Source organism: Leptidea sinapis, chromosome 29 (genome assembly GCF_905404315.1).
Source record: "Leptidea sinapis chromosome 29, ilLepSina1.1, whole genome shotgun sequence".
Classification (NCBI taxonomy): Eukaryota; Metazoa; Arthropoda; class Insecta; order Lepidoptera; family Pieridae; genus Leptidea; species Leptidea sinapis.
In genome coordinates this window covers 4,933,330-4,945,834 of record NC_066293.1, presented here as the reverse complement: position 1 = coordinate 4,945,834, position 12,505 = coordinate 4,933,330, and the positions used below count along the sequence as shown (strand labels likewise).

Sequence of the window (12,505 nt, the reverse complement as noted above, 5' to 3'; positions counted from 1 at the left end):
ATTTACTTGGAAATTATAATTATTAAACAATGCCTATTATTTATGTACTAACTATTAATTATTTATATTTAATTAAAGTAAGTAACTTGATTATTTATATATAATTATTCATATTTAACTATTTAAGTATAAAATATTATTAATTCTGGATTATATATTTTAGTTTTATTTTAAGTTAAAAGTATAGTAAGAGTATATATTTTACACATATTTTTATTTATTATTAAATACGGCATAATATACATTTATCAAAATGTGAGTTCAAATATCAAAAGTATCTTTGTTGATTTTAATTGTAATGAAATTGGAAATGGAAGCTAATTATCTTCTTCTTCTTCGTCTTCTTCTTCTTCTTGTCGCTCAAAAATGTTCGATTCATTGTCATCATCCTCATTATCTGTCATGTTCATCTCCAAACCTTCCAGAATATCGGGATCATATGTATTTTCTTCATCGGGATTACTTGGATACAGTGAAGCGTTGAGACAAGCTTGTCCGTTGCACTGGCCGCAAGCTAAAGAACATTGTAGCCCTGATTTTCTGCATCCACAGCGGGAACCACAACCATTTTTGCAATTGCAAAATATTACGTTTAGTAGTTCGGCTGGTGCTGGAGGTAATAACGTTCGTATGGGCTCCAGGATTTCATTTTCAAGCATCCAGCCCCATTCTTGAGGTTCTAAGTCCTTCCCTAACCACGTTTGAATCTGGTAGTAGACACGTTTTATGTGTTGATGAGCTGCTACACTTGTTGGTGGAAGTGTTGACAGTTGTACAGGTTTATTTAGTTTTGTAAATTTGATGAATTGCGTGTAGCGGAAATGATCAATGTTGTCCTCAGATTTTGGAGCATTATATAATGCCAACAAGATGCGCACTCCATTTTCTAATAATGTTTGTTTTGGGCAGTTTTCTTGTTGAAATACTTCCACCAGTTTATCTAAATCAGGAATTTTTTCCAATGCTCTAGTAACAGTTTTTTTTCCTTTTTTAAATAGCGCAGAAGTCGTGTCACAGCCACTGAATGCGTGTAAAAATAAAATGTGCTTTTTAGTACGAGGATATTGGTCAAAACTTTTAGTAGAATATATTTGTGTTTTGACATTGCCTTTGCCAACTTTTTTCAAAAAAAATTCGTGATGATGTGACTGAGTACGTCCAATTAAAATAACGAGCAAATCGATATCTTCTCCTATGATGACAGCAGTCTTTTGATGTTTCTGATAAGGCAATAGCTGTGTCAATGATGAGAACATCAGCATCATCTCTGGCTTGTTTTGTTGTGATATTAACAGTTTTAAATTTTTCAACAAGCATGTCGATAAATTTTTTTTTATTAGACCGATTTGATAAAAATTTTTCTTGACTGATTGGCACAACCATTGTTTCGTCAAAACAAACTTCATATGATTTTGAAAGTGCAGCAGTTCTTCTTCGTTGTTCCAGTGCTTTAATATTTTTACTATAGTCCGAATATCCGTCAAATACAACAACAATTGCTGAGCCATAATGTGTTTGTAAATATTTAATGTACTTATTTAAAATAATAGAGAAAGTATCGTCTTTGCTCCATACGACGCGATGCAGAAGAAATCCACCATCGATGATGTATGTTACATTATTTTCATCAAGATCGATAACGACAGGCATCATATTGTCATATAATGTTGCTTTCGTGGTTTTTCTCATGCCATTACTATCAAATAAAGATGTCGGATACGGGCTTAGTTCATACTGAAGATATTCTTGTAAATTACTTTCAAATTTTTTGCTTACAGTTATTCTCTGGAAAAGTAACATTGGATCTATAGAAACTTTACAATCATTAATTTTGACAGATTTGTTAATGGCTGAAAGCGGTAAAACCTTATCGACGCGTTTCAACTTTATTTCGTTGAAGTTCAAACCAGTTATCTTTACCATAGATTGCAATCCGATTTCATGGGCTCGGTGACAATTAATTTGGTCATTTCCAACGATTCCTGAAGCTAAGGATACCAACTGATTCGTATTTGGAAAGGGATTATGAAGCGTAAACCAACCAACCAGTTCATTTACATCAGTATCATCCCTTTTTATTCGTGAATCTCTAGCATCAACATGTTGGTCCACAGAATCTAAAGAAATGTTACAAAACCGTTCAATTTCTTCACAAATTGTATTCGTGGCATACATAGCATATACCCACTTACATAGAACACTTTCTTGTGTACTTCGGCCTCGAGATACTCCTCCTTCTGTCTTCATAGATTTCATCAGACTTTGCTCGATTACCATGTCTGTCCATGTACCAGAATTGAATTTTTCTGTTCGTTTTACAGTAAAGAATCCGTTTTTAAAGTTCTCAAAAGCCTGTTGATCCATTGTCTCCTCAAGTTTTAACATATCTTGAAGATACAAATGAGCTGATTTCGCATATAGGAAATGACCACCAGCATGAAAATAGGGCAGCATTTTTCGCACTGCATCCAAATGTTCTTGAAAAAGTCCCAGCCTTTCAGCGCGAATGAAATCTAGGGCTATTGATACCATTTCAAAATATTGCACCCATAACTGTGCCGTGGGACCTCGAGCTTTTAATTCTTTTAGTTTATCCTGAAATTGATCAATTAACGAGTTGGAGCTGCTCGTACATCCTTCAACATCTTCGTAGGAAACATCGCGACTAGTTATCTGTTCAATTAACTCATCTAACACACAATTTTCAATTTTCATCTCTTCAAAAATCTTTATTGATAATGCAAGTCGTAATAATATATGGCCTCTGATACTTCTTGCATAAGCGTGACCATTCAACATTTTGTCGACCGAATTTGTAGCATATATTTTACTTAAAGCTTCCTTGAGACCACTACCGTCCATTACATGTCCTATGCATCCAAGAAAAGACATGAGCATATGAAATCCTCCAAGTTTGACAACTGTTTTAGACAAGTCTGAGTTTGCATCTGACGCAGCAACCATTTCACGTGCTTTTGAGTACAGGGGCTGATCAAATGTAATTATGCACATTTTTTGTTGATGTGACTTGGCAATATTTATAGCACTATGTAAAGTTGTATAAATTGTGTCTAAATTACTGGCAGGATGATCAATGAAAGGTAGAAATATAACCTGAGAAGTTGAAAAATTTTGATTATTTTTCGTAAGTTGTTGAAGATAGCCATTCCACCCTGGCAACGGTGAAAGATTCTTCCATTTTCCGTATAACCACAACAAATCAACTGCATTAAATTTTTTTTCAATCAGTACTTAATCATCATGTAGATTTTGGACTTGAATCTTGCTGTACCCAGGTACAACTGGCTTTTCATATGCTAAAAGAGATACATGTGATATTGCTGCTAACTCTTTTGCACTCGGTTTAGTTGTACATTTTTTTATGCGATCATCATAAATTACAGCATCTTTCGGAGTAATTATTTTTATCATTCCCATAACGTGAAGAGTATTATTACCGTCAAGAGTACTGACATTAATATCTGCATTGTCTCCAACATATTGTACCAACGCACCAGACTCTGATGGCAAAATACGAGGTTGTGGATGGTAAACTGATGAAACTTCATACTGTATGGTATTACTATATGATGCAGCAAATCCTAAAGATGATAAAACATCCAACAATTTTTTAGACCCATATCTTCTGTGAAGAAATACGGAAAGGCCCAACAGTAGCTGTGATGAAAATGAACGTTCTCGTATCGAAGCCATTATTGCGTGGCTAATAGATGTGCATTTCGTTTTTAAATGATCTACTTGTCCTTTTCTATTTTTTAATATCATTTCTTCCAAAAAATGTGATAATGTTTTTGGTATTTCTTCATTAATACAATCTAGCATTTTATCGGAGGTGGATACGTTTTTGTTTCAACTACAGATGATCTGATGTCTTCCCTAATAATAGCCGCAGCAGCTTCTACAATCCGTAGACGTTCTTCTACAGGAGTACTTTTTTTATTTTCGTACCAAGCTTTTGATAATACGTTAAGCTGTGTATCACGGAAAGATATAATTGTAAATGATCCAATTTTTTTTGTGATTATTATATCAGTTAAATACTTTTGTTGTAATTTTGTAATAATTATCTTATCGTCAGGTATGTATTCCGTAGGGGCATCTTTAAGTTCTTTCAAAGTAAATTGAGAATCTTCATTATTTTCTATATAATAAAAAATCTCCTTCATTGCTTGAGTGACTTGATCATCTTGGCGAGGCTTTTTATCTGCAGATGGTACTCGGGTTAAAAAGTTGGTATAGCAAATAGTATGATACTTTGCTTCAGCAGCGATCAAATCATACTCGTAATATATACGTTCCTTTACTAATTCTCCTAAGGAATCGTTTCGTTCTTCTGCTCTCTTAATTACGTTGTCTTTGAATGCAAGAGTACTTACATTACTTATTGTCCGTCTATACTTTAATTTTTTTTTCTTTTCTGCTATTTCATCAGCTTCTTGGCCACAAAATAAGCATAACTTTCCAAAATCAAAGACTTCATTTCGTTTTTTACGAGGTGCACTTGACGTTGAAGGTTCACTCTCATCTGTGCGTCGTTTTGATGCAATAATAACATTTTTACTCGTGTACACTTTTCGACACTCGGAATGCACATTTACAGAACTTAAAGTATTTAAATAGTCTATATGTCCATCATTTCTTTCAATACTTGCAGTTTTTAAAGTTTGTAAACCACGTACGACATTCACAGAAACACCTTCTGAAAGTTTCTTATCACATATAAAACACAAATCAGCCATAGCTCTTAAAACCGTACGTCCGTAGTTGCAACGGTACAATTTCAAACTAACGAATAATCTTGACTCATACAAAGTGGAGAGAGTGGCCTTGAATACTATAGAACATCTGTCCCGGCAATGAATAGAAAAGGGCATAGGGTAGGGACAAGTATTTCCAGGTATATAAGTATTGAGAAATTTACGCGTTTTAAAGAAAAGATATATAATGTCGTGTTAACTTAAAATAAAACTAAAATATATAATCCAGAATTAATAATATTTTATACTTAAATAGTTAAATATGAATAATTATATATAAATAATCAAGTTACTTACTTTAATTAAATATAAATAATTAATAGTTAGTACATAAATAATAGGCATTGTTTAATAATTATAATTTCCAAGTAAATAATTGACTTTATAACGTACTGATAACCATAACTCACGCTTGACCTTGCATTAGGCCGTATATGACTGTACGATGTGCACTTCGCGCTCTACTCTTGGTCGTATGAAAAAAAAGTTTAAACAAAAGTTGTAGGGAATTTTATAGCCTACAACTTTTATAATAAATGCAAATCTCATTTAACCGATAGGAAGCCAGATATTCGCGAAAAACCGATTTTTGTGACCTTTGACCTTGAATATCTTGAGACGCGGACACGATAACGATTGTGACTTTTGAGACAACATTTAGAATGACAAAACAAAGGTTCATACCAATTTGCAGCTTATTATCTTTCATTCCGAGGTTGACCCCTTTTTTTACCTAATATGACTGGGCTATCATATACATACACGACAACAGCGTGAAGAGTTATTTGGTTACGTTATCCACCAAAATGATGCCCTTGAATTTCTTCACTACATTTAGCGTTGTAGTTTTCGCTAAAATCAACCAATATTACCGCTTCATTTGGTCGAATCTCGTCAACACTTTGCCGGAAGTTCTTGTTCTGTTTTCATAATAAAAATATGCTTTTTTAATGTTTTCAGATCCCCTTTAAAATTCTCCAGCATATCTTGTATCGTGTCTTCTAACAGTTTTTTTACCTTGTTTATAGTTTTAATTCGTTTCCCTTCTTTCAAATAGATTTCCTCTTCTCGCACTCATTCCAACCATTGTATTTTGCCTTTAACATTTTCGCTGTTAGTTTTTATTTCTTTATCATGAGACTGAACACAGACTCCATACATACAATCTTTTTGATTGCTGTTGCAAACTGTTTCCATTATCAGTGCGCCAGTATCAATTGCATTAATGACTCCTTTTTGTCTTAAAGCCTTGAACGAACATAAGTTCGGCATTTGTGTGTGTTTTACAAAGACACATGTCTCTTCCATTTATTGTCCGGATTCTCAGCCTTAAAAGCCTTGAATAAATTTTCTAACGAGTCTAAAAGGTAACGTTTTTGTACTTTCTCTTGGCTCCTAGTTACGGTTTTTTTCCAGCGGTATTCCTCGATACGTCATCGCTCAAAAAGAAATATTGAATTTTTTTCTAAGTTCTGAATCTTCTCTGCGTCCTGTTATCTTTGCCTTGAAATTTGTCCTTTATAATTCTTGTCTTTTGCCGTGCATTTGTAATGTTTTCAAATATATTCTTCACCGTATTTTTTTCTTTTCTATTCTTTATATTTTTGTATCTTTCTTTTATAGCGTTTGTTAGGGTTCTGTATTTAATTTCTTCTCTGGCTTGTTTTTCTTTTGCTTCAAGTGCTTCTTTAGCCTTACGTTGAGCTCTTTTCTTATGTTTTTCATATTTTACCACTTATTTGCTTCATTTTATAGTTTCAAGTTTTCTTTATATAACTTGGTTCTATCTCTTCGAATTTTTTTCTTCCTCTCTTTTTATGTCTGGAGTTCAAAGACGCAGCAGGAGAAGAGGGAGGTGGAGTGGATTCATGTTGTTCTTGAGGTAAATTGATTTCCTGCAAAATGGATGGAGAACTGGGAGGTGTAACGTTAATGATATTGCGAACAGCTTTTGTTCGTCGTCTTTGTTGTTGTTTGCGCAATTTCCAAATTATTCTGCAGTTATTTTTTTCCTCCGGCTCCATATTCGCAATCAACTTTTTATTCTTATGATAACTTTCCCTTTTTTTTCTTTTCAGTTCAGCCAATTTATCTGGGTCTGCTTTAAGCCTTTCTCTGTATCGTCTTGATTTTTCTTTCTCCGACAATCCCATTGTCTTATCTAAAAAATTTAAAAATTACAATTAAACTAGACATAAAATCGCGTAATAAAAATATATTCCCGAAACAGCCGAGTAATAAACAAAACATGAACTATTTAACTGTTAAAGTAAGTTTTAAATAATTATTGTCCTAGGTACAACCAAATTGTCCATGGGACAACCACTTTGGTTGTCCAAGTGACTGGTTGTCCGCGGGACACTTTTAAAATCAGTAAGTTAAAATTAAACATAAGTTAATTCTTCTTGAAAAAGTCTGTAATACTCTTCTGTTTATAATTTTCGCACTTCATTTCGAAAGCCCGGTCTCTAAGTCGACGGAGAAACATAACTTCGTGGCTATCAAATTCGTTATCTTCAGCCCATTTTAAAGCATTGTTTAAAGCTCCTACTGCCTCTGAATTACCAACTTTTGTGATGTTTAGAATTTCAACGCTATTGTCCTCATCTTCCTCATCGTCCTCACACATAGCCGCTCGCACAATCTCCTCATCAGTTAACACTTCATATCTTTGTAACTCGCTTTCGGCACCACCAGCAGCCCATTCTTGAGCTTCTGCCTCACTTATTTGAGGATCATTGGGGGTCCCCGCAACCTGTTAAAAAGCTGGGCTAAAGGAACATCATCTTCTGGTTCGTCATTATCAGTGAGAAATTCAGGGTGCAAATTCTTCCATTATTTGTTAATTAGCGATGTCTTAACATTGGCCCAGCTATTAGCCAAAAGAAAAACTGTGTCCTTTAAAGTTATCGATTTTAATGAGTCCATGAGGTTTTCAGAACATAATGCAAGACAGTTAACCAAAAGTGATTTGCGGTAATTTAACTTCACATTTTGTATAACGTTCTGATCCATTGGTTGTATATACGCCGTGGTGTTAGGTGGCAGGAACATGCAAAAATGTGGCCGTCTTCAGAGACAAGTTCATCTGCTGATGGATGCCCAGGACAATTATCCAACAATAACAGTGCCTGAGGGGCAAATTAACAGACAAATAATGGCGGCGGACCGCGCGAACAAATTCCGTTTTAAACCACTCAAGAAACAAGTCTTTCGTAACCCAAGCATTTTTTTGTGCACGATAACAAACAGGAAGACGCGTTGATTTAAATGCCCGTGGGTTTTTTGATTTTCCGACAACAAGCAATTGAAGTTTATGAGTTCCAGCCGCATTTGCACAAGGCATGAATGTCACTCTCATCTTCATCATTTTCCTTCCGGAAGCCGACTGCTCATTGCCAGAGGCTAATGTATGATCTGGCAATAATCGCCAGTACAAACTAGATTCGTCAGCATTGTAAACCTGTTCCGCTGTTAATTTTTTTTCCCTTATAACTTTCTGTAACTCTAGTTGGAATGGTCCGATAGCGGCTTCATCATTTGACAGTTTTTCACCGGCCATTTTTAAACGTCTTATTACGTGGCGTTTTTTAAATTTGTCTAACCATCCCCGGCTTGCATTAAATCCGATATTGGAGTTTGTAATCTGGCGATGAAATGAATTCGAGCTTTCTCACAATCGAATCGAAATCACAATTTACAGGAACATGCAATCGCCTTTGTTGCAAAAACCACGTAAACAAAGCATCTTCTAAAACAGGATTTTCCGATTTCTTCAGTGTTTTTCGTACACCGGGACCACGTTCTGTTAGGCTAACAAACTTCAAGAGTTTGTCTTTGTTTTTCTTTATGTCGCCTACAGTTGACCTGCCTATACCAAACTTCCGAGCAATGACAGGGTAGCTGTCACCCTTATCTAACATTTCTATAATCCGTAATTTGTCTTTTATTGTTAATGTCGAATGTTTACGTGGCGGCGCCATGATGTTAGCGAGCGCACTTAATTGACACTACGTATTACACGAAAGGCGATAAACAAAAGACTGACGGCGCATTGGCTCATGACAGCCCCCGCACCTACACGCCGCCGGGCCTCCCCCGCGAATCCCATTGCCCGGCCGGATTACAGTGATTAAGTTTACATTCAGTTGCACTTTGAGTGAATAAAGACTTAGAAATTAATGAACATAAATGGTAAATTTGTAATATCATGTATGTTGCTTAGACTTTTTTGATGTTTGTATTTTCCTATAAACTGATGATTCACATGAGCTTTTGGCATTGATATAATTCTGTTTATAATGTTGTCAATAATTAAACAATGTTTAACTTTACCTGCTCCTCTACTGCAGGGGACCTAGGAGTTTGACAAATTTCTTCTGCTTGAGAAGCAGTAGTTGAAATTTCTCTTGTGAATTCCTCGCCTGCAACAGCTACAGTAGAGAGCTTTTGAAATAGTTTAAATTACATTAACTCTGTTTAATTAACTCTGTTTAATTAACAAAATTCGGTATGTAGGTATATTTTATAATTCAATGAAATTTATTAATCATCATCATTAACCCATTTGCTTTGCACTCGAAATGGAAAGGGTTGAGACTATACACCACATTGCTGGCCAAGATACTTTCCAACATAATGGAGAACTCTCCGACATGCAGGTTTCCTCACAATATTTTCCTTCACCATTAAAGCAGTATATTTAATGGCTAAAATGTGTACATCAATGAAAACCTACTAACGAGGCTATCTCTGCTTTATTTAAATAATATCTACTCACCTCAGATACCAATTAAGTTTCAAACTGTGGTAAAGTGTCATCATTTATGTTAATCTGAAATAAAATCTATCTGTCTTTTATAAAAAAAAATGATAGTTGTAACCTATCAAATGTCAATATTTCATATTTGTTATTAATTATATTATTAATATCAATTATGTGGATGTTAATACATAGTAAATTACCATTATATGTCACATAGTTTGAATGAGACAATAGGGTTAACATTTTGTTCAAATTATGTTTTATTTTGTTTTCCTGTGGCAAATCAGTCATGTATGGCAGTGTGAATATTATAACATTTTCTATTTTTAAGCTATTTAATTCATTATATAATTTTGTAGCACCTTTTTATTTCAATTTCCTCTTCTCCCAATCATAATAATAATCGAAGTATTAGAGCAGTATCACTAAGAATTCTTTTTATAATTCGATAGTAACTTGCCCCTGGCATGCAAATATTTGATACTAACTGCCCGTTACTAATTTTATGCAAAATCAACCCCATAATTCCTCCCAGGTCATCGCAATAAATCTTAATATGTTTCTTATGTGAAGAAATTGTTTGTGAGAGTTGATTTTTAATAACAGGAGTAGTGGGAGCCCTGACAGATTGAGCAATTGCTTTACTGTTACTTTCTTTGCCTGAAGGGCCTGTGGAAAAGTGACAATTACAATTACTATACATTTTAGAAATTGAGTCAAAATGCTCTGCATTATAGTTACTTAATTCAATTACTCCATCCATAGCCGTGATGTGATCGGCTATGTCTTTCTGTGAAATCTCATATTATTTTGAGACATGATCTAGATTTTGATGTAAGGCTAGTAACTCAGCCTGAAGAGAGCTCACACTTTCCTTATAGCCTTTTTTGATATTTTCCAAATCTTTACAGAGGTCTTAAGCTTGTATTTTCAGTTGATTTCTTTCTCTGTATAATTTAGAAAATTTAGCTCATGTGATGTATTTCTTATTAACAATGCTTTTTTTTTTTTAATAAATTTACATAATCTTGCATATTTCATTAATTTATTTTATGAGTACACAACCAACTTCTGGGGTGCATCCAACCAACTCATTGAATAGGCATTGGGTTTGAGATGTCTTGAAACTTTGACCCGCTGTTTTAAAGGATCTTATAACATCCTCAGCCTCATATAGCTGGGATTTTAGTTTGACTACCAGATCTAAGGTTTCTTCATATTCACTTCTATACTGCTCAAACTCATTGACCATTGCTAGCAAGTTTTTATTTTCCTCTAATAACTTTGAGTTTTCTATGTGCAATTTACATAGATCAGTAATGATTTTTATTTAAATGTCTATAACCTCCATTTCGTTGTCATCCCTTTCTTCTAGTAGCTGTTCGTACGACCCTTTTACTTTTTTAGCTCCACAAGAGTTAGCTGGAGCTGTTCCTCGGTTTGGCGGGCTTTGTTTTCTCGGGTCATCATTTTGCTGACGTATCACGGGAGATGCACAAAACTAAAGTTATATAAAAATAAACTTATTACACAATAACACTGTTGATTGTTCCGTAGACATTCCCATGCATGATGCATGGAACCATTTATTACACTTTGAACACATAAGCCCCGGGGATTTTTTGTTTACTGGCTTAGAGCACTTTGCAGTGGAACATTTGTGGTTTGCCATTTTTAACTAAAACGTGATAAACAACTACACACAAGTTAGCGCGCGCGATGCGTTCAAACCGGTTCGCTGCGAGCGAGTGACTTCTAGTTCAGTGTTTGCAATATGTGCCGTTGTTATGTATGTCGATAAAAGTTCGTGAAAGAGATCGTTCATTTTAGTGCTAAGTTTTGTGATCATTGGAGTCTCACTCTGAAATAGCGTATTAGCTTCAGTAAATTTAGGTAACATCCAGTTCAAAAAGAAAAAGTATGTTTTCGTTACGGGATCATTCAACTGCGTATGGATTTCGAAACATTTGTTGTCTTCAAGCCATCTTCCATCAAAAAACAATGTTAGGGCATTCCACTGTTCCAAAATCCTTTGCACTACAGCACTTAGTGATAACCATCGCGTTTGAGCTGGTTTCAAAATTTTGTGAATATCTGTTTCTGTGAATACTTGAAACTCTTTTAATAGCGATTGTCTTTTGCTACTGGTCGCAAAATAATTGTAGATATCACGCGTTAGCTTTTCACATTCAGCTGGTAACTGTTTGCAGGCGTCACTCGCACAAAGATGCAGGGAATGGCAAAAACATTTTAGAACAATAATTCCGGGACATTTTGCTCTAAACCGACTCGAAACAGAGTTGTGACACCCCATCATCGTATTGCAACCATCTGATCCAGACCCTATAATATTTTCGATGGGAATAGAATTTTCCTCGAAGGATTTTATTACTGCTTTGAAAAGACGTTGGCGGTAGCCACAGTAGCAGAGTTGTCCTCACCATGTATTTGAATTAGGTCCCAAAATCTGCTCACAATTCGACCTTTTATTGCACAGTAATATCTGACCACAACACACATAGTTTTTACCGCTCCGATGTCAGTACTTTCATCAATCATGACAGGGAATTTTCGCTCCTTTAGATCTGCACACAAATCTTGTTTTTCTGATTCTCCTAGAATATTGTTTATTATTGCTTGGCATTTCGTTCTCTTCATTTTCATATTTTTTGCAATCTGAGAGTCAGGAAAAATGATGGGCAATAAATCAATTAAGTGGTCCATCACTCTTAAGGGAAATTTTATGCTCCGCCATAAATCATCATCGGACTGCTTTGGATATGCAGTGGCAATCGAAGATTGAGCTGGCGCTGCTGTGATTTTTCTCACATGCTTAGTACCTTCACCATGTCTCTTTATCACCACTCTATCAGCTATCATTTTTGCATCACACAGAACACAAACTGCACGATACGGGTCTTTTGGGTCACGCCGCAGCCAAGTTTTGAAACTATTGTCACTT

At 35.0% G+C, this 12,505-nt stretch overlaps 1 protein-coding gene across 1 annotated transcript; it reads right to left on the bottom strand.

Annotated features, from left to right (window-relative positions):
• Positions 1–317: 317 nt before the first annotated feature.
• Positions 318–12,300, bottom strand: LOC126973549 (uncharacterized). The gene is made up of 3 exons (XM_050820888.1): positions 11,985–12,300; positions 11,509–11,874; positions 318–418 (listed from the first exon to the last, which is right to left on the bottom strand). Exons 1-3 carry the CDS (start codon positions 12,265–12,267, stop codon positions 318–320), a joined length of 750 nt encoding a protein of 249 aa, XP_050676845.1. The 5' UTR covers positions 12,268–12,300.
• Positions 12,301–12,505: the final 205 nt, after the last annotated feature.